Source organism: Paramacrobiotus metropolitanus, unplaced genomic scaffold (genome assembly GCF_019649055.1).
Source record: "Paramacrobiotus metropolitanus isolate TYO unplaced genomic scaffold, Prichtersi_v1.0 Parri_scaffold0000107, whole genome shotgun sequence".
Classification (NCBI taxonomy): Eukaryota; Metazoa; Tardigrada; class Eutardigrada; order Parachela; family Macrobiotidae; genus Paramacrobiotus; species Paramacrobiotus metropolitanus.
Window position 1 is genome coordinate 103,738 of NW_026570327.1, and position 20,770 is coordinate 124,507.

The 20,770-nt window shown below is 42.1% G+C and overlaps 5 protein-coding genes across 5 annotated transcripts; all 5 read right to left on the reverse strand.

Moving 5' to 3' along the window:
- Positions 1 to 411: 411 nt before the first annotated feature.
- LOC129597636 (uncharacterized) lies at positions 412 to 2,712 on the reverse strand. Its single transcript, XM_055495270.1, has 9 exons — positions 2,540 to 2,712; positions 2,290 to 2,392; positions 2,173 to 2,229; positions 2,020 to 2,112; positions 1,811 to 1,969; positions 1,564 to 1,626; positions 1,431 to 1,502; positions 840 to 1,334; positions 412 to 717 (listed from the first exon to the last, which is right to left on the reverse strand). Exons 2-9 carry the CDS (start codon positions 2,339 to 2,341, stop codon positions 566 to 568), a joined length of 1,143 nt encoding a protein of 380 aa, XP_055351245.1. The 5' UTR covers positions 2,342 to 2,392; positions 2,540 to 2,712; the 3' UTR covers positions 412 to 565.
- A 3,732-nt stretch (positions 2,713 to 6,444) lies between these two features.
- On the reverse strand, positions 6,445 to 8,277 carry LOC129597637 (uncharacterized). The gene is made up of 4 exons (XM_055495271.1): positions 7,645 to 8,277; positions 7,295 to 7,437; positions 7,121 to 7,238; positions 6,445 to 7,052 (listed from the first exon to the last, which is right to left on the reverse strand). Exons 1-4 carry the CDS (start codon positions 7,843 to 7,845, stop codon positions 6,786 to 6,788), a joined length of 729 nt encoding a protein of 242 aa, XP_055351246.1. The 5' UTR covers positions 7,846 to 8,277; the 3' UTR covers positions 6,445 to 6,785.
- A 271-nt stretch (positions 8,278 to 8,548) lies between these two features.
- Positions 8,549 to 13,038, reverse strand: LOC129597613 (calcium-activated potassium channel subunit alpha-1-like). The gene is made up of 10 exons (XM_055495238.1): positions 12,453 to 13,038; positions 12,136 to 12,397; positions 11,979 to 12,040; positions 11,782 to 11,884; positions 11,535 to 11,646; positions 11,093 to 11,244; positions 9,328 to 9,425; positions 9,129 to 9,210; positions 8,838 to 9,040; positions 8,549 to 8,771 (listed from the first exon to the last, which is right to left on the reverse strand). The coding sequence occupies exons 1-10, from the start codon at positions 12,491 to 12,493 to the stop codon at positions 8,549 to 8,551; spliced, it is 1,338 nt and encodes a 445-aa protein (XP_055351213.1). The 5' UTR covers positions 12,494 to 13,038.
- A 247-nt stretch (positions 13,039 to 13,285) lies between these two features.
- LOC129597606 (calcium-activated potassium channel slowpoke-like) lies at positions 13,286 to 16,853 on the reverse strand. Its single transcript, XM_055495231.1, has 9 exons — positions 16,618 to 16,853; positions 16,383 to 16,547; positions 16,235 to 16,311; positions 15,755 to 15,908; positions 15,329 to 15,494; positions 14,634 to 15,069; positions 14,227 to 14,360; positions 13,915 to 14,130; positions 13,286 to 13,749 (listed from the first exon to the last, which is right to left on the reverse strand). Exons 1-9 carry the CDS (start codon positions 16,707 to 16,709, stop codon positions 13,570 to 13,572), a joined length of 1,620 nt encoding a protein of 539 aa, XP_055351206.1. The 5' UTR covers positions 16,710 to 16,853; the 3' UTR covers positions 13,286 to 13,569.
- LOC129597607 (calcium-activated potassium channel subunit alpha-1-like) lies at positions 16,752 to 20,600 on the reverse strand. Its single transcript, XM_055495232.1, has 11 exons — positions 20,362 to 20,600; positions 20,012 to 20,279; positions 19,654 to 19,715; positions 19,099 to 19,204; positions 18,918 to 19,029; positions 18,287 to 18,438; positions 17,959 to 18,050; positions 17,711 to 17,792; positions 17,339 to 17,541; positions 17,014 to 17,272; positions 16,752 to 16,888 (listed from the first exon to the last, which is right to left on the reverse strand). Exons 1-11 carry the CDS (start codon positions 20,388 to 20,390, stop codon positions 16,808 to 16,810), a joined length of 1,446 nt encoding a protein of 481 aa, XP_055351207.1. The 5' UTR covers positions 20,391 to 20,600; the 3' UTR covers positions 16,752 to 16,807.
- Between the last annotated feature and the right edge of the window lie 170 nt (positions 20,601 to 20,770).

Consider the following 20,770-nt stretch of genomic DNA (forward strand, 5'->3'; position numbering starts at 1 on the left):
AAGCATAAATTCCGTATTTTACGGAATCGTACGAAACGAATGGGGCTATGACTCACGCAAAAGAGGCGGAGATTAGTATTAGGGTCCGTATTCGTGGTGCGCAGATTACTTTCTAGTGACAACACTTGAGTATGACTCTTGAACGGGCTGTTCTCCGTGTACATCATCACTACGATGTAACCCTGCAGAGCACTATTATTGAAAGTCGTATCGATCATGACTTGACTGGATTTCCGATCGGTATCAATGTAAGATCACTATGAATATAATTGTGATTTTCACGCATATACTGTTATGGTCAATTATATCGTTCCCGCGCTTTTTGTTTTGATTCTTCACACAGTCTCACAACCGTCAACACCGCTAGTAGAAAAAAGTAGCGGAGAACGCTAAACTAAAAGTAAAACCATTTAACAATCACTGCAGACAATTCACGAATTAAATCCTGTAATTCACAAACGTGCCGCAAAAACTTTCTAGTCACATTTTGTAAATCATTAAAATGATTAAGGAAATTGTCACAAAAGCAACTGGATATCCATAACCTCTTAATACGTCAGTTTCTTTATTCATCCGTTGCTTTTCGTTTCTTCGGCACTGCACCCATAGCATGCATGCGTGTTTTGTAGAGGTTGATCAGCTTGTTGTTCATCATAGCTTTGAACACGGTGAGCTCTTTCATGGGTTGCTGAAGCTTGTAAAGGTCCGTGACATACGCTAAAACAGCACATGATGTCCGTAAATTGTATGTTGCATTGTTTAATGTGGATATCCATAAAGAAAAATTATACGAGTACAAATAACACTAAGCGCATACCACAGAATGGAGAAAAACTCACATAAAACGGCCTGCAAAGTGTTTCGGCCAAGGAGAAAGTCCGCGCCCTGATTGTCGTACTTGTTTTCGTAGCACGCAATAATGCCCTCGTCGCCGCCCATGAGATGCTGAACTAGCTCCCAAGCATGCCCGATACATGTTTTGGGATTCCAGATGGGACACTTCACCTTGCAGTCGTCAAGGATGGTCTCGTAGACATAAATGTCGTATCCTTTTCGCAGCTGAACACTTCCATCGGATTTGGATTGCCAGTACCAGATGAACTTCTTGTAGCCTCCTTGGTTCATTATGATGCGTGGATTATTTTCACGTATGATTACTGCATGATCGTTACTGCGGATATCCGTGCCATGTCGATTTCGGACAACTACATTTCTCACGCCGGGCATGCCGGTAATTGGTCGAAGATGACTGGGCAGACCATTTTTCTCTGCTGAATAAAGCGCAATGTTTTCGGCATTCAAAATAGGTGGGATATCCCGAGCCTGGTTTCGAGCTGCAACAAAATCGTAAAATATTAAGAACGATCTAACGTAACGTAAGTCGGGGAACGTGCACTTAACACAACATCTCAAGATCAGCCTTAACTTACCCGCCGGTAAAACAATGGATGTGCTGTTTCCAGATAATAAAGTATGGCTATCCAAAGCTTTCGTAACTTCATCTACAAATAACCCGCCCTAAAAGATTTCGTAACAGATAGAGCATCTACGTTTAGCGCTTACTCGGTGCACTGGACGTCCCTGGTGTGGGAGAAAAATCATCGTCACAAAGAATACTGTTGTTGCCTAGAAAAGTCATTTCTTTTTTCGGATTACGCACTAAGGAAAACATGCAACGCAGCAAAATCTGGAATAGGCGATGAAGAAATTAACCAGTTTTATTCAGCCGCATTACTGCTGTTTGCACCGACTGATTTCGGATTACATATGTTGTTGACGTGCTTGTACTGTAAAGTGCAAAGTATCTTACTGTTTTCAGCAGCATTCAGCGCTCGGTCACACTGCTTTTCTGGAACAGCCGCTCGTTTCTGTGATGCTTGGATATCCAGCTCAGTAGATTGTAGCCCCCCGCTTAATTCCCCATTATGACCGTTTGCATCTTCAGAATGAACTTCGGCTTGAGTAGTACCTGTTGCAAACGTTTTCACGAAACATTTAAAAATTAATAAAACTACGTACTTCCGCCAACGAATCTCGCATAATCAGCAATACTTGGCTGCGAAGATGTAAGCGTGGCGTAATCCTGCCCGTAGAAGCCGGGTGCATGTATACCTAACTCAAAACTTTATATGAAAGATAATGCAGCAAGCGCCGGCAAATCATTGTAATTACCCTCCCAAACCGGCGACAACGGTAGTAAATTTAGTGCTGTTGCAATTCCAACATTTTCTAAACAATTAATTTTATCCTTAACGAGTGCAGTCGAAGTTACACTTCCATTGTACTAACCAACGGTAAGGATATCCTTCGATGGCGTTCGTCCAGTATCAGCTGCATGCATCCCCGGCAACGTATTGCTATCTACACAAAGTTCCTTCAGTCTCTCTGCATCCTGTAAAAAAAAACTCATCTAGTTTAACGCATAAAATTATTCGGCGTAACTATGGCACTGTTACAAGGCGGCACCTTAATAGTTGCATTAGCAGCAGCAAACTAACAGCATCAGAAGGGGAAAATGGATATCCAGCATAAAACGTACTTTTACAGTTCGTCCCGTTTTCTTGCTTTCTTTAAACTTCTCCACAAGCCGGCACTTCACGTCCTGCGCTTCCTTCTCCGTCTCACATATGTCGGCTATCTCGCATACGTAAAATCCCGCAGTAAAGCCTTTCGATTTAGGAAACCAGGCCGCGACCTTATCTTCCTTCTGATATTCCGCTCCATAGCTCCCATTCTGTACCTCGTTTTCCAAAAGCCGAAAAGATGTCTTTTCTGTGCGTTTACGGGAAAAGTCCACAACTCGAACGCAGCTATCGTGATCACTTACGACGACAAAAAAATCTACAAAAATGCAATACTGCGCCAAAAGTCATTATGGGTAGGGCCAGCGTACGTTTCTTAGCTTCCTTGCACCGGTGATGGCTATCCAACTCCTGCTGCTTTCGCTCGAATTCTCCCAGTAAGTCTTTGTTGCGCTCCGAACTGCAGGACCGGCTCCGAGAAGAGCGACGCATAACAGACATCTTCAACAGACACAAGAGAAAAGTATGTCAGTAGCACGTATAACGTACAAAAGAAAAAAATGCTCGAAGTGCAACTGAAATTTAAATACAAGCAGTTTAACTGCACACTAATAACTAAATGATGGCTTTGCAAGCGCCTCTCGAAACATCAAAAGATGCCGACAACGGGCAGAGTTGCTACTAAGCCGCCAAAGGCACGCAACGTTAAAATCCACTGAGGTAGTGGAATTCACCACTACAGCACAGTGGCAACTAGCACTACTTGCATTTCGATGTCCTGTATTGGGAATTCCATTTACGGCGTCGTATGACATAAGACTGGATATCCATTGGCGTTGTTGTAACTGGCCTTTATTTAAGCGGTTCTTTTATATTTTTATTGGTGGTGGTCTTGTTTCGCAATTTCGTATGCAAAAACTGGTTTTTAACTCGTAAGTTGCTTTTGCACACATTAGTGTTTAGTTGTAAATATGATAGTCATTTCACTGTGTCCGATTCATTTGACAATGAATCGGAAGAGCACCGGAAATCTCCGAAGATTTGCGCCAAAAACCGGTCGTTTGAGCAGGACCAGTATTTATCGCCGACTTTCAAGTTTAAGCGAGAATTCTGCTGAAGGATATCCTGATGCACTTGCAGGTAGCTAATCGTAACGGGAAACGTTTTGCAACAGTAAGATGTGAAGTACCTTAATTTTAAGTACTGCATAATTCAAAACTTCCGTAGATCGCGCGGAGAAAATCGGCACTACCTTTCACGAGTTTGAGTTCCATGACAGCAGCAGCTACTGTGAAGCTAGTTCAGCTAAAGAATTCGCAACAGACGGATATCCGGATGAGAGCGTGACTGGATGCTCGACTTCAGCTGATTTACTGTATGATGGATGCGATGTTCTTCGGAAGGAAGCTGTTGAAGAACTCCTGCTTATTTTTCAAAAATCAAATTGCAGTAATGCGGTTCAAGAACGAATATTGTCTTTTATCGGCCGGATACTCCCTCCGGGCCACAATTTTCCATCGTCCCATTTTCTTTTGACGGCGTTTGTACGTAAAGAAAGACCGGAAATTTTCGAATATATTCATTGTGTTGAAAAAGGAACTGCCCGCGTTGCTGCCGAACCTTTAGTCTGCTGTCAGGAGACGGAGATCACCAGAGCCAACCATGTGAAATTTTATTGTTTATCGTTAAAGGATAGCCTGCTTCAACTGTTAAAAGATCCAGATGTTTTGGAACTTATTAGTGCTCCAATCCCGGGGAATTATTTGGATATCCAGCATGGAAACAGATTATCTATGCTACCTTGCAGAAGCAACTGCCGACGTTTGACATTATTGCTTTGGTTTGACGGGGCGGATATAAAGGGAAGAAAAAACAGCTTATGGGTGGTAGCGTGGACGGTGGCTGAGTTGCCTTTGCAGTACCGGTGGAGGTTTGCGCGTTTTGCCACAGTATATGTGGGCCAGAAGAAGCCATCTGCAAACGTTTTATTCAAAACCTTAGTGACAGAGTTGCTGGCTATCCAAAACGATTCACTGTGTGTAAAGTCCGGAGAAAATACTCTCCATTTTGACGTCGACATTGGACTGTGTTGCTGTCATTCTCCGGCACGAGCTGACATCCGAGGGAGCCGGCTTTACAATTCAAAACAGCGTGGTTGTACAAGCTGTATAATGGATGGGATGCAAGAAAACAAAAGCGTTCGTTACCCTTACACTCACGGTGATGCTGTCTGCTGGAGAACGAACGATGGCCTAAGACAACAAGCTATCAACTGGTTACAAAAGAGAATGACAGCACAGTCAGCGAAAGAGATTCTGGAGTCGGAAGTCGGGGAGGATGGAATCAATAATTATTCTGAGATGCTCAGAGTTCCAGCGGCAAGATTTGACATGATTAAGTGCTTCCCACATGACTTAATGCACGTGATAACGAACATATCTGAACGATTGTTTTTCATTCTAAAAGAAGTGGATATCCAAGATCTACCAATTGCAAAGCAGTTCAATTTTGGCAGCCAAAAACGTTTATTAGACAAGCGCTGTGTGGACCTGCTGAGTGGCATTATGGAAACGGAAATCAAGTATCCCAGTAATTATAACCGAATCCCCGGTCCTCTCAACGAAACAAATGACTATAAAAACAGTCAGTTCCTGCATTTATTCCTTCATACGTTTCCCTTATTGTTTCAAAGGAGGGGTGACAACGTTGACCAGGCTGTGCACCCATCTGTGCGAAAGTTATTGCTGACATTTTCTTATGCGCTGACACATCTTTTATGCGATTATTATTCTTCGGATAGCAATCCAAAGGATATCCTGATTAACCGTGGTAAAATGGCTAAGCGACTGACCAGTGATTTCGTGCATATGGCAAACCTGTATTTCGGCACTGCACATATGACTTATGCCTTTCACCAGCTCTTGCACTGCTGCGAAAACTATTTGGACTTTGGTCCGGCTTACGCATGGAGCGCCTGGGGATAGGAAGCGCTATTCAATCCGTTAAAGAAGAAGCAGCATGGAACTAAAAACGCAGGAAAAGAGCTAGCTAACAAGGTAGCACACGATCAGGCAGTTAGATCTGTGATCGGTGTTTCAAAGTCTGCTTGTGATTTTATTGTATCGGGATATCCCAAGTCTTTTAACACGCTCCCGGGTGAGCAAATCGCGGCACTGGAAAGGTCAACCGGACTAAAGCTTGGAGACCATAGCATCAATGCCCGAGTTTACAGTAGCATTCGTTTTGCTGATGGAAGGATAGCAGAATCTGTCAACTCTCATCACTTGACTGCTCGGTGCAATGCGGTGTGGAGGCTCAAAATTCAAAGATCGTCCAGATTTTAAATTTTGTGACATTGCAAACCGTTTCTGAAAAAGCGACTTACGTCATCGCGAAGTATTTATCGGCGGCCAGCAGTGCTGTTCCTGTGGTTTGGAAGGAAGCGGGAATCGCTTCGAGCAGCCCTACTAACCTTGAGATACCGGTGTTGTATAGACAAACGCCCCTGAACCAGCCAAGAAGCGATGCAGTAGTTGCGGTGGAACAACTTGATATCCCTTTGTTTGGTATAAACTCTAGATGCAAGCTGTTCGTTACGTATCTTTGTCCTGCAGTGAAAAACGTGCCATCAGACTAATACGGTTTTACATTACAGCTGTTTTTTGTTAAACAACTTTTTGATGCAGGCAATAATACTTGTTTTCTATAGCTGGATATCCAGATGAATAATGTACACGGTAAATCTGTGTTTAACGATGAAATCGAACAATTCTTCACCCAATACATTCTACGTGATCATAAAAATATCAGTCGGTGTACTTAACTTTTGCCACTTGTTACCCAGATATGGACAGGATACAAAATAAACAGGTAGTAGTGAACGAGCATCTAGACGTTACGATCGAAAATAATCGCTTAACGCAATCACGACTTTATAAGCACTCACCAGTCAGTGCTACTCCACAACGTGTAAAAAAAACAATGACAGACTTTCTGCCCACAATACCGACCAATTACTCTATCACAAAAGAAAGAACAATTCCGTTTCCAATACGAAACGCTCACCACCCTCGACCAAATCCGGACCATTGAGCGCAACATTGAGATTCCGCACAAGGGCGCCTTCACGCAGCGTGGCACAACCGAAACAAAATTCGGAAAAAAGTAATTCTGTGCAGCATCTAATGAACAGCCATAAAAAGTGCAGCGAGAACACAAGTCAGATTCCTTATCAACTTATCACGGTGGGATATCCCGCATCGTTTAACCTCCATGAATCTCAAACGCAAAATCTCCAGCCTGGTTGTACTGCAGCGCAACGTCACCGTTGATTCCGTTCCCGCGGCGCAGTCGGCGATGGAACTCTTTGCCAACCGGAAAAACGCGTCCATTCGGTGGCAGCAGATCATCGTAGAGCGCCCCGTCCATAAACGGGCAGACGCTGGCATGGTACGTTGCGTCCGCGCTTGTACTCCCCGTCGGGCCGCGTACCGGCAAGTGACACTTTTCGCACTCAAAACCACCTTGCATCTACCAAAAACAACAGATACAGGGATATCCCGAATATCGATTTTGGGTACTACAATAAATATACGCACAAACTGTTCTCGATGGATATCCATCACATGCTGATTCAGGCGGTGAGCCACGGGATCCGCCGGGCAATACGGGCATCGAACCCGATGAATGTAGTGGCCTGAATCGCGCTGCTCACGCCTAATAAAAGAAACGTTACACTCTTTATTGCGCTGTAATTTTACTTATTAACTTGCATTTGGCGGATGTGATGTTCACAGCTACGAATGCAGTCGCGAACGCGTTGGAAGGAATAAGCTCCATCAGCTATCAAATGCTCTGTGTGGACAACATTTGCGAGTTTGGGGATGCCGCAGTGCAGCGCCAGCTGCATGAAAAACTGTAAAAAACGACACCATGTTTATGTGCTTCTAGTTTCTTTGACTTAACGTCTGCAAATGGATATCCAGACTAAAATGACTTACTGATTTATCACGAAAAGAAAATACCACATCGTACATATACAGTATTCCGCATTTTTAGCACACTGTATTACCGTAAGCTGTATACTTGTTTATCACAAATAGACAGTGACAGACTATTCTACCTGCGGGTCACGGTCAGCACCAACAGCAAACGGACGCAAGAACGCATCAAAGAAAACCACACGAAAGTAACTGTTTCCCGTACGCCAGCGCAGTCCGTCTGGCAGCACAACTGCCTTGATAACTTCTTCTTTCACTCGCCAACGTTTCATGAACTGGCCCAAGTTCACTATATCCGAAAAATTCCAACGATCCAGCACCATTGCCGAATGAACTTCCTTCCCAATTGTCGGGATATCCCCATTGCTGCAACCAATTGAACTTGCCACTACATATGTACATTTTGTGCACGCAAACTAGATACAATATTGTCAAAAAATAATTTCATACACGCTACTGCCAACGCTTCGAAGACTTTCAGGAAATGAATGTCAGCGGCTGGAACAACTTCCAAATTCTGGAGGGTGATGGGGATATCCCGATACAGTTCAGCGCTAAGATCAACCACGACGAACAAACCCGCATGAACCTGATGATTCATGATTTCTTGGACAACACCACTCTGCCAATCCAGTTGCTGTGCCATTTTGACGCAGATATAAATGGGAGTTTTAAGGAAACAAAAATATCTCAGGAACAAGAACAAAGTACGAATGTTTGGGAAGTACCAAAGAACACTTTCACAAAGAAATGAAAACACAAGGCTCAAGCCAAAAATCTGCTTGATCACGCTCCTCAATGCAGGTCACATTATACGGTACGTACCGTATAACGTGTACGTTCTACGCCGACTACGCGTATCCCGCTCACTTTCGTGCGCACGCGGCATATGCGGTATGCTTTTGTTTTGCACATAGTTCCAATACGGCACTGCTGCAATATGACTTTAAGGCTGATCGAGAATGTAATATTTAATCTGCCCACGATGAACTACTGATATCTATGTGTCCTGGCTTAATTTTAAATCTAACGTTGTATGACTTGGATCTGGGCGGAAGCCTTCTTCGAAGCAACCGAAAAAGATTCAAATTGTAGTCCTGACAGCCGTTTTTCTTTATGGGGATAGGCTTCGGCGTCGTTGATTTTAACATTTTGCAGACAAGCGGCATAAAGCAGACTTCCTTGAACATAATGTACATACGTCTGGACTTCCTTTAAAAAAGACTTGACCTCCATGCTTGGTTCGCTCCTAAAGAATGCCATAGTTTGCGTATGCGAGCAAAATAACATGTTGATTGCTGTGGAAGGTACCCACGGACTAATAAAAACAATATCGAGACAGTACTGTCGTCGATCTGGTCGGCTCAAATCCTTGACCAGCGACTGCATCGTTCCAATGGTGATGTGCCCGGAAACCACAATGTGGTGCACACCGCGCTCCGGTTGGTAAGGCGCGGCGAATTTGTGCCAGTTGCTGATGATTTCGTATATTTCTGGTACTGCCGAGGCAAACAATGCCTGAAATAATATAATGATGATTTCTGTGGATTACAGAAATTAGTTAACAAAAAAAGGGTAACAATGACTGCCAAAAAAACTGTCGTACCAAAACTCCCACTATCAGCATAATGCAGAAGATCTGGCCAAGAGTCGATTTGGGTGAAATGTCGCCGAATCCTACTGTCGATCTGCGGGAAACGTTGATTGGTTTCTTCTCGAAAATTCAAGCACGTAATTTAATTTTCAAATATTTTATGATGGGGTCGATAGATTTTTATGCAGCCGATTTCAAAGTGACAACGTACAAAGTGACAACGGACATGTACACCCATTCCCAGTATGACTTGTCCTGACGAGTAGCATCGCTGTCAACTTGCAACCAGTCATCCCCAGTTAATTCCAGCTAAAAAAATTAGTAAATTTTAAAATGTGTTATAACTTATAACTAGTGTCGCCTTAAAATGGATACAACGTTGCTTAACGATGTACGCATTCGGCCATCAACCTTTAACAAATTAAAAAGTTAGAATTTTTTATTGTTAGAAGTTTTTTTACGATTTCATGAATTGATGTTCGTGAATTAAAGTGAATTCAGGTGACAGAGTTAAAAAAAGAATATCACAGTGCAACAACAAAAACAACAATATTGACTCATTACTATTAGAATGAAGTGAAATTGATCCATTATTCTTCATACTTCATAGTATATGTACTGCAATGTATCGTTCTTACTTCTTACAAGTTACATTAATTTTTATACTACGTAAAACGTAGACCCTGTCGACCGCCCGCAGCGGACGAACGGAGTTGAGACAACGAACCCCGCTCGGTGACAGCCAGCGTGCAAAGTATTGCGTTCAGCACTTTAGCTGCTAAACTTTAGCAACAAGAGTATGACGTATTGTACAGCGAATTAAGCGTATCCTCCCAGCCACCAAGAAAGAAGTTCCAGAGTTCGTTAATTTTAATTTTTAGGAATCAGCTGTTATGAGTGTTATCATAATTATTATGCTACGTAGATATAGCATGTTGAATATCTTAAAATGGCTAGCCTGTCGAAACGTGACCTCCGCGCTATTATGTATTTTAATTTCTTGAAAAAGATGAATGCAGTTGAATGTCATACGGAAATGCATGCCTTATTCGAGAATCAGTGTCCTTCAGTAAAGACTGTGGAGCGATGGTTTCGGTGTTTTCGTTGTGGAAAATTCGACCTGGACGATGATAGGAGATCGGGACGACCTTCAGCGAAGACTCCAAGAATGATCGCAGCGGTGCAGAAGTTAGTTAATGAGGATCCGCAGATATCTATCAAAAAGATAGCTGATGAAGTGGGGATTGGTGCGGGCACTGTTTTTTCTATTCTGCGCGTGGACCTGAAATTGCACAAGAGTGCTTGTGGTTGGGTGCCTCGTACGGGAAAGCGCTCCCGTGTTTAATTGGCCGAGCGCACAAAGATTTTGTACTGCCCGTCAGTAAAAAGTTCAATGGGAGTCTGGAACGATGGATCCTGATGTACTCTCATGGTCTAAAATATCGGTACAAGAAACAAGTCTGCCGCAGGAGTTAGAATTCAGCAACTGGGAAGCAGCCGGCTGCCGACGATCCCTTGGAATTTTGGAAAGGCATGCCATTGTACAGATAAAAATTTTATCATGGTAATTACTTGTGCTTTTAATTTTGTTACTGATATAGATACCGCAGCATCGACATTGCGTGAACGAGTGACGTGGGATTGTTTTAGTTAATCAATACTACATATTTCTGCATGGTATTGTGTTTTGTGCGACTGCTTGTTCATATAAACTATAAAGTACTCTAAGTATTATTTATATTATTTATTTAATTTAGTGTTCATATATATTGGTATTTTTTGTTTAACTTTTTGTTAAAAGCCGTAACAACTTTTCGTACACGTGTTATTCAGTTATTGTCACAGGTTTCCTGGTAAATAACGGTAACTAATACTTCCACAACTTTCAGGCTTATTTTAGATTGAAAATACGCGTAGGCAAACCCAGTTTTTTAAAACTACGGTAGTGTACAAAGGTGAGATTACGTTTCACTTACCAAATGAAATATTCCCGCTGCCACTAGAGTAACAGTGACGATAACTGTGCAAATGTGAATTAATCGCCGCACAGTAGCCTTCTTAATCAATTGGGTGTAGCGGAAGTAATCCGATATAAATAACAAATGACAAGCACGAAGACACCGCAGCCCTAAAAAACATGCGATAGACTAGTAGCGAGTCTAGCTTTCCTTGGGTTGACAGTGAAACCTCATCGTACGTACACCCCGAAGAAACGTATAGTACATCCCTCTATTACGTTCGAAAAATGCTGTCCATATACAATTGTACTTGGTACGTCAAACTTTTCCTCCTACTGCAGAAGCTTTCGTTTTAAAAAATTAATGATAAGCAAATATATCGGAGTTGAGTCGACGTCTAGGGTTCAATCAATTACAGCTACGTTTAGTTTTCCCAAATATACATTCTGAAATGTCTTACCGATCCAATCATGATTAAAAATCATGGAGAGGAATGATGGAGGTATGGTGAAATATGTTACCATCGCTTTAATCGACAACAAAAACTCCACTTTATCCATAGCACCAGTGAACTGAAGATAGAGAAAAGGTCACGGTTGTGTACAAATACAAAAATGGCGCCAGATACAGAAATGGCGGCAAAAATACATAATCGGTTGATTTTAAGAAAATTCGGCTTTAATTGTTTGGTTGGTCTTTAGTTTTACCTGGAATGCGAAGAAAAGGAAGAGGACAGTGTTGCAGATACATTCAAGCTGTAAGTCCGGACGCTGCGTCCACTTAATGCAGCTTTCTACAGCGGTTATCTTCCTAAATGCAATAAAACCCTGGTTAACATGGCTGAAGGCTTAATACGTACTAAGTAGTAGGACAGTATGGCTCTTTTTCGAAAAGGAAGGCTGACCCCGAGACCCTCGAGAAGTAGATGATAAGGACTGTCATTCCCAGACAAAATTCCAGGAAAGCCTACAGTCGGAAAAATACATCGCAGGAAACAGTACACCAGGTAAATGTTATCATTTGGATTTGGTAAGGACTGCAGCGTGATAATTTTGACCTACCAACGCTCTTCCTGTCGCTGTGGACAGTGAAAGAAATTCGCCCACAACAAACTTCACCGTGGACATCCAGCTAGGTTGTTCGCGTATGCGCATTTTATCCGCAACACCCGATGCTGGTCTGTAGAGTCTCCTGTGACGGTATTCCCATACAGCCAAAAGTCCCCGCCCCACGGCCAGCCCTATCCACATTGCACCGGCAAAGGTAAAACACGAAGCCAGAAAGAGCGGCCACATCCGCTGCCCACAGGTATTCGTCCAGTCTCTACAGATGCAGTCTTTACTTTTCCCCGGTAATTAAACATTGAGGCGAAACTTACAGAATTACTCCCGATGCTGATTTGAATGTGCCGTTGTCCATTTTTGTTGTTAGTAAGTGATTCACACAAAAATATTACATTCGCCACCGAGACGACGCTTTCTTCGTACCACACATTGATTTTCCGGTACATGTAAGTACCCGTATAATTACAACTTCCTGATAGTCCTGCTATTGCTACATTTTATTTCCAGTAAAGTGGCAGAAGGGGAATTATGCGGAAAAACAAGCGCAATATAAAAATAAGTACACAAATGCACACATGTTTCCACTTAGTTCAACGTTCATGTCATGCACGTACTGTACATGTGCATTACAACCTTCAAGTGCGTATAATATGCATCGTCCAACAATATCTCCGGGAATTAAGGTAAAATAGATAAGTGTCCTTCATTAGGAAAATATGACGCTTTATAAAAATGCAACATGCTGACTTCAGAGTGCGGCCTTTTTTCGAAATGACTATGCCGTCTGGAGCGCTAATTATGTGTACATGTATTCCACCGTGGCGTATAATATAAAAATTGGAAACTTGTAAAATGCTATTTAGAGTTGATGCGAATTTGCACATAAGCATACTCTAACGAAAGAAAAACCTGACAATGTGTTAATATTGCTCGTAACTCCTCGCACCGATCCGCATTTCCGGTCTGTTCAGAGCTGGATGTCTTGCGATATTTTTATCGCCACGTGTATGTAATACTATAGCCCTGGCAGTCATTTGTTAGAAGGCGAGGGCGATTCCTGCCAGATTAATCCCACAGTTGAAACTCAGCAGCAGTTTGCATAATACCCGTTGAACGAAAATAAACTGCCGTCAAATCCCATAATCTTTTTTGCCTGTCTATTCGCAACAGCTTGCGCAGTGTCAGTTACTTCCTACGTGCACATTAATTAGCACTAATCTTACACTTCTAAACGACAACGGCGATCCGAAAATGCTTCTGCAGTATTTCGAAATACAGCATCAGTAAAGTGTATTGTAATTTATACAGTGTTTAAACACGCGATATAAAAATTTTTAAAAGATAAATCTGAGGCACCACTAAAAGCCCATAATTTAATGATATATAAATAGAAGTATCTAGCGATAAAAAAATTCACATTTTCATTTGGTTTTATTTCGTGAGCACATAAACTTGATCATCCCAGCGCAGCACTGTTTGTCTGGGTGGATTGCTGATAATAATTCGTTTTGGTGCGGTTGTGGCATTTTCTGGTTGGAACATTCTTGAGATCCCCAGGCAGACCATTGAAGAGTGTAGTGCATGTACGAATAACTCTCCATACGACAGATTCTGCAACACAATCGAAGCAAGTTTCACTTGCGCATTTAATGTGAAATATTCCAGAATAATAACTACTGTATGTATGCGCGCAGTGGTCTGATTATGTACAAAGTACATAAATTGCCACATCTGACGAATGCATAAATTTACAACTTCATCATTTGATTGACTTACGGTGGTGCTAGTGTTGAGAGTGTGTGATTGCGTCCACGGACCATCCCTAACGGTGATAAGCCGCACGCGAATATTGTACGGTGAAAGCTCGTCCGGATTGTATTCATCGCCTCCCATTAATCCCACCCCTTCGGCCAAATAACTTTCCATTACCGGACTCTGGAAACCGTATAGCAGATGCTCTACCACCGGTACAGCCAGCGGCGTAAAATAGCTCTGCAAATGAATTATTGTAACTGTAATATGCCAGCAATGTGGCGCACGCAAAAGCAAAACCTCATAGCATAAAAATATCATATCAATCTTTCGTACCGTGCTGATCAAGGAGTACAGCGCCGAAATGGTCACTGTTTGTCCACACATGAACGGTTCCATCATGAAGGATTCCCTCACCTCCACTTCCGATGAAGCGTCTTCGCTCAATAATCGTACATTGCGATTGTGCTCTACGATCAATCATTATTTTTATTGGTTAAAAAATTAGCAGAAATTGATACGAGAAGGGCTAAGATGGGCTGATATTAATGTATTCCACAATGCGGTTATTTTCATTGGCGCAATTTTTTCGGTGCAAGTTACAGTACAGTCAGTACCTGTACGGCTATTTCCTTGGGTACACCGTACAAGTACATTATTTTACCAGCACCAGCCCATCCCCTACACCCAGAGCTTACGTAAATTTCGTAAGCCCCAGTTTAATTTTTGAGTTAAATTCTTACGAAGCGCGGTAACAATGGGCAGTTCGAAATGCGCATCCATCCCTTCCGGATGGTCAAAGGGCATCGCGCGGACGTTTAACGTTGTGAGAACCGCGGTCTTATCATCCAACACTGGATCCACCGATTTCCCGGTCCAGGCTGACAACACCACACAGACCGAAGCTGTCTTGATGGAGACCGCTCGCAGATCGGCGCGATTCAGCGGATCCCCATCGACGACGGTCACCAGCGGCAAATTGCGCAGTTGCGGCCATTCACGGTGCAGGTATTCCGCATTGCCCAGCAGAACGATTTCCTTGACTTCGTCGTACGGAATCCGACTGCTGCGCATGGGCACCACGAAATCCCGCAGTCCCATGGGTGGATCATCAGGATGGGAGGAAATCAAGACAACGATATGACCGCTTAACGGATAATCTAATGCCATGCGACGGTCCTAAAACAATATAAGGGTATCTCCACAAGTTTGATCTTTAATTTAAACTGACTGATGTTATTTTTTTAATTTTTATTCAATTTTTTAAATTTTAAATTCCAGTAACAAGATCATTCAGTATGGAAACCATTGAAAGTATGCGGCACCGAGGTGTTACCTATTTCTTACATGTATTAATTGGCCATTTTCAACTATGAAATAAGAATACGAACATACGAGATACATAGGCTGAAATTTTCTATCAGCCTGCATTACGTACCAAAAGTACCGACGCAAAGGGCCGACTTTCACACCAGTAAAAGTTACGAGAAACATCCAAACAAATTTGTGTGTTGGCATGCACAGATTCCTTGCGCATAAACTTCGCATGCCGTGGATTAGTAGGAGGGCTGCTGCTCGGCTGCGAATAATTTTCCTCCACTGTACTATACGGGGTACAATACAAATTTATTTTAATTAATGATTTTTATCAGTTCACGTAGTTAGGTTGTAAGCGTTTGAATTATTAGCAGCACCGCTATCGCGATCGCTCCTGCAGCTATTGCCAAATTGTGCATTTAAATTTAGCCCAGATACTCTAAATATGCAGATATGATTGCGCATTAGGACACCATATTACATGTATCTGATTATCCAGTGAGTTCTAATTACATTCAAGAATTTAGATTTGCAAGTCTGTACGTACGCATCACTTCGAATTTTGTGCATAAGTGCATCCTCCCATCCCAGTGGCTGCCGACGTGTTTTACTGTATTTCGGCACAGCATTGTTGACGTCCTGGTGCGAGTGATCCCACAGATGACGGTACGAAACCTGGTCCAGTTGTTTCACTCGTACGCCTGTCGCAGCAAAATACTCGTACAGCTTTACGATATTACGTCATTTACACAATCAACCAAATCGCGTGGTCAACCGGAATATAGTTAAGAATGGGTGACCTTTTCATTACTACTTTACAGACCATGCATTAACTTGCCATACATCCTTTCCGCCACTATCTTTCGCTCTTAAACGTTATTTACTAAGTAAAACATAGAACGTACTCCAGGTAGCGAGCAAAACTATATATACCTACCGGTATATGCGCAAAGTATACGGAGCTAAAAGGAGTGCTTAAGATTGGTCTTCTAAAAATTGCAGTAATTAATATGTATCCGTATGTTACCATTTTCACAGTTGCAAGGTGCCAGCTGAGTAATATCCGGTAACTTTTCGTGGCATGACTGGCAGTACCAATGCACTCTGTGAAAACAAAATGCATTTTTGTTTGTATCTTTTTCGAATAAGCAAGACCCGCTCGCAGCTCCCGTTACCTTCTTGCATGAATGGCAGATCGTGCCAAGAATATCCCGATACAGCCTCCTTCAATACGGACGTTAGCATTACACAACAGGGGACCGTTTTGTGTGCCGTTCTGCGCCGTTCTCGCCGGCGAGAAAGTTCCAATGAGCACCACATTCAGTTTCGAGTAGCAGAACCTGTATGTTTCACACTATCATATATAAGTAAGAAGCTTTGCACAGCTGTGCGACACCGCACCAAACCTACTCGGCGGCTTGGAAAAAGGTCATTCCATGACAAGCTGCTGTGAACGGGCCGGAATGCAGTTCCATGTGGCAGCCCTGCAGATAATCATGCATTTCCTGTGGGGCATCCTTCAGTTCCACGGCGCCATGAAAAGCGCGTATGAGATTGGAGAGGAGTGTTGATGAGCCCGGCGCCAAACAGTTCTGCGCGGTCAGCGCCAATTCCAGCTCTTGAAGCAAATCACCGCATCGCCGCGCTTCATCAGAAAACCCGGGATGCTGCTAAACTGCGACTGCACCAGATAAAAAGAATTACACCGTGGGTATATATTGATAAATTATGTATAAAGGTTTAATTTTACCAGTTGCCGTTTTACATAATATTGTTGCAGGTATAATACAATATAGATGTTTGTACCTTTGTACTGCTTTGCAGAATTTGCACCACACACCGCAAATACGGATTGGCACTCTTAACACTGGCCACCGTAAGTAAGGTCGTGGAATCATCTTTCTCGGGATCATCCGATCGTCGATTAGCTAGATGGAGGTATGCTTCGGCCTCGTGGACCTTCGTGTTCTGCAAGCAGGCAGCATGCAGGAGACTGCCTTCCACGTAGCGCACATACGTCTGCACTTCCTTAAGAAATGACTTCATTTCGATATCCGGTTCTTCTCTGTTAGAGAACAATCAGTTGTCCAGAATTGCATAAGTACATGTGCCTTCAAAGCAATTTATTTACGGGTTAACAAAGACGATATCCAGTTTCCTCTGACGTCGGTCTGGCCGACTAAGGTCATTAACCAAGGACCGCATGGTTTCGATGGTAATGTTGCCGGAAACAATTATGTGTTGCGTGCCCCGTGCCGGTCGGTAAGGTTTTGTAAACTTTTGCAAGTTGCTGATGATTCCGTGAATTTCTGGTATAGAAGAGGCAAATAACGCCTGCAGTTTAAAAATACGACCGCTGAAAAGATTACCGTAGATGACATTAAGTTTATTTATAGCTGCATAAACCAAAAAACCCATGTACTATGCAGAAGGACCATTGCAATAAATTTTATATGCAATTTCATTTTGAGAATCCAATGTGATGTTTTAACAAATCATTTACCAGTGCTCCAATGATAAACATGACGCAAAACACTTGACCAAGCGTTGATTTCGGTGAGATGTCTCCATACCCAACAGTCGACCTACCAGTAATCGGCAGATTAATACACAGAATACACTATAGTGGCTATACAGTCATTTAATGAAGGTAATAATTTAGTTTTAAAATTGCTGAAAATCGTTTCTGCTTAACTGTTATCTGTACGAGTATAAACGGGCGCGCAGATATTTGTCGCAGTGTGAACTTACAAAGTGACAACTGACATATACACCCATTCCCAATAGGTTTTTTCCTGTTTGCCGGTAACGTTGTCCACCCAGTCATCCCCGGTCAAATCCAGCTAACAACAATAACAGGCAATAGAAGGGGGTAATAAAAGGCAGAAACTGATTGTTTGGAATAAGCCTAAGTACAGCAAACTGCATATACGGTAGGTACAGTATGTGTAATTATATGTGTGCATGCATCTACTTTACAATTGTTAGTAGTTTTTGCATATATACAGCCGACAAAATTGAACAGGTATTCGGAAATCGTAACTGTAATCAGAGAGCAATCAAGAGAATCTGTTTATACCAAGTGAAATATCCCTGCTGCCACCAAAATAACCGTAGCCACAATCGTGCAGATATGCATCAGCCGCAATAAAGTGGCTTTCCTGATTAAACGGGAGTAGAATACATATCGAGGAATGGACAACAAGTGACAAGCACGTAGGCATCGTAATCCTGTTATTAGGAACAAGAGGTCAGAAAGATGACAAGGTACAGTGTATGTCCCGCTTACCGAGAACGATAATGTATTTACATGAAAGAAGCAATATTTGAAAAACACCTAAAATATCTAACGATAAATAATCTTCAGGAAGATCAAGCACGCACGGTTTATTCTGCTTAAGCTCGACAATATAAAGTGATGCTAATGCAGGACAAAAAACTAATTTGATAAATTAACATTGGCAAGACCTAATGTGAAACTGTGTTTTTGGTATCATCGCGAATCGAGTCATAGTACTATGCGCCTTCGACATTGATGCTATGATCGAGTGTATGCTACAGTAAATTTTCAACTTATTTACGCGCACGTAAATTACTATACCGAAAATAAAATATTAATACTTTATTATATTATAATTTTCACATTACAATACGCGCTACGCAATCATTTACAGCCGTTATAAAAACTGTAAAATTGCAACATTACATACCAATCCAATCACGACTAAGGATTACGGTAACAAACGACGGAGGAATCGTAAAATAGGTGACTATTGCGTCGAGCGATATTAGAAACTCCAGTGTGTCCATGGCGCCGATAAACTGCAACACAACAAGGGCAAAAATGTTTTACTGTTTCTGCATACCGTTACTAGCAATTGCAGTTTTTACTCGAAGTATAAAAATGCAGAGCAGGATGATATTGCAAACAAACTCAATTTGCAGATCCAGTCGTTCGCTCCAGATGACACAGCTTTCCACAGTGGCACTTGTGTATCTGCAACGCACAAAAGCATAAAACCACAATCTAACTAAATAAAAGCTAAAGTAACGACTGTAAATAAGAATTCTGAGCGAATGACTCTAACATTACAGTAGTTAACACTACAGTAGTACAATAATTATGCAGTGACGTACAATAAGTGATGTTTACATTTAATGACCTTATGGACAAATCGCTATTGTTTCCTATTTTGTATTGCATCCGGATTATTTTTAGGTATACAAAAATGATTTTAAATGGTAGTTATTAATATGGGAATGAGATATAGTACTCCCTTCTAGGGAGCCCTATTGTAGGATGAGTTCAAAACTGGAGCCATTCCACATTCTTAACACCGCCGGTATTTTCATCCTGAACGTTTTGATACTGTTTAAAATACAGTGCCTATGTAGTTACGAAATTTAAATTTTCTCCGTTGTGACTAAATCGTAGAATGCACTCACCTCGAAACACGTGCATAATAAATAAACAGCACCGTCATTCCTAAGCCAAATTCCAAAAAGGCCTAAAAACAAATACGCTAGAGGCAAGGTAGCTAGTAAAACCATGACATTAACGTGAATTATCGCGAGTGCTATCAATCAGCTGTTGAATACTTCGGTTTTGCCCGCATTTTATTACTTCTGTATAAAACATTATACTCGCAAACGTAACATGTCCGTTTGGATCCTAATATTTATTGAAACAGGTAACTTCCTGTCGCAATTTTTCAATTAAAAACATAGACCAAAACGTTTGCGTTTATTTGTGCTGCTGCACGGCAAGTTAAGGAATATGTAATTAATAATAATTATTACTTACCACTGCCTTGCCGCTGAAAGTGGATGCCGACATAAATTCTCCCACAATAAATTTCACCGTAGACATACAGCTGGCCTGTTCACGAAGTTTATTCGGACCGGGAGAGCGGCCGTCTGCCACTAATTTGTACCGTGGCTTGCTCCTGCGATAATCACGAATGGCCCATATTAATCTGGCAACGGCCAATCCCAATCCCATTACGGCGGCGAACACCAGACATGATGCCAAGAAAACGGGCCACATCCGCTGTCCGCACTGCGTAACATCGCTACCGATAGAAACAACTGTTAACAGCGGTGTGGATTGCACAGTTATTTTAACCAAGGTCATTCCCATAAGAAGTCACTTACGGAGCGATCGTACTAGCACCGTGGTCCATTTTTGTGCTTATTACTACAATCAGCAGATTAACCGCGCGAATTGCGGTTGATGTTTTATGTTGACATCTGTTGTAGTTTCATACTCGTACATGGCAATCACAATGCGAAATGCGAATGCATGGACTCTTCCATTCAAAAACGCCAAAACTTGCAAAACTTTGTTCTCGCCAAATTGACCTGCGGGCTAAAGCCGGTGCGATATAACATTTTAACCGACCCCGAGGAGATTCGAAATGATGATGACAAAAGTACAGTATCAAATAGAATTCTTACCATTAGTTACTGTACTACTTAAGACAGTTAAAAAATAAACAGAACAGTGTATACCGCAATAAATTAATTATTTGCGCTATGTTCATGTGTTTACTAAAAAAACACG

Excerpts from the sequence above, each read along its gene's own strand:
- LOC129597636 (XM_055495270.1), bottom strand. The coding sequence starts at position 2,341 with ATGCATGCAGCTGATACTGGACGAACGCCATCGAAGGATATCCTTACC. Across the intron at positions 2,113-2,172 it reads GTTGTCGCCGGTTTGGGAGG|GTATACATGCACCCGGCTTC; the intron begins GTAATTACAATG and ends GTTTTGAGTTAG. Across the intron at positions 1,627-1,810 it reads GCTGAATGCTGCTGAAAACA|GCAACAACAGTATTCTTTGT; the intron begins GTAAGATACTTT and ends TGACTTTTCTAG.
- LOC129597637 (XM_055495271.1), bottom strand. The coding sequence starts at position 7,845 with ATGGTGCTGGATCGTTGGAATTTTTCGGATATAGTGAACTTGGGCCAG. Across the intron at positions 7,438-7,644 it reads GTGCTGACCGTGACCCGCAG|TTTTTCATGCAGCTGGCGCT; the intron begins GTAGAATAGTCT and ends CGTTTTTTACAG. Across the intron at positions 7,239-7,294 it reads GAACATCACATCCGCCAAAT|GCGTGAGCAGCGCGATTCAG; the intron begins GCAAGTTAATAA and ends TTCTTTTATTAG.
- LOC129597613 (XM_055495238.1), bottom strand. The coding sequence starts at position 12,493 with ATGGACAACGGCACATTCAAATCAGCATCGGGAGTAATTCT. Across the intron at positions 12,398-12,452 it reads TCAGCATCGGGAGTAATTCT|AGACTGGACGAATACCTGTG; the intron begins GTAAGTTTCGCC and ends CTGCATCTGTAG. Across the intron at positions 11,647-11,781 it reads TCCTTTTCTTCGCATTCCAG|TTCACTGGTGCTATGGATAA; the intron begins GTAAAACTAAAG and ends CTCTATCTTCAG.
- LOC129597606 (XM_055495231.1), bottom strand. The coding sequence starts at position 16,709 with ATGCATGATTATCTGCAGGGCTGCCACATGGAACTGCATTCCGGCCCG. Across the intron at positions 15,909-16,234 it reads ACCTTGCAACTGTGAAAATG|GCGTACGAGTGAAACAACTG; the intron begins GTAACATACGGA and ends TTGCTGCGACAG. Across the intron at positions 15,070-15,328 it reads CCTTTGCGTCGGTACTTTTG|GACCGTCGCATGGCATTAGA; the intron begins GTACGTAATGCA and ends ATATTGTTTTAG.
- LOC129597607 (XM_055495232.1), bottom strand. The coding sequence starts at position 20,390 with ATGGACCACGGTGCTAGTACGATCGCTCC. Across the intron at positions 20,280-20,361 it reads GGTGCTAGTACGATCGCTCC|CGATGTTACGCAGTGCGGAC; the intron begins GTAAGTGACTTC and ends TTCTATCGGTAG. Across the intron at positions 19,205-19,653 it reads TATTATGCACGTGTTTCGAG|ATACACAAGTGCCACTGTGG; the intron begins GTGAGTGCATTC and ends TGTGCGTTGCAG.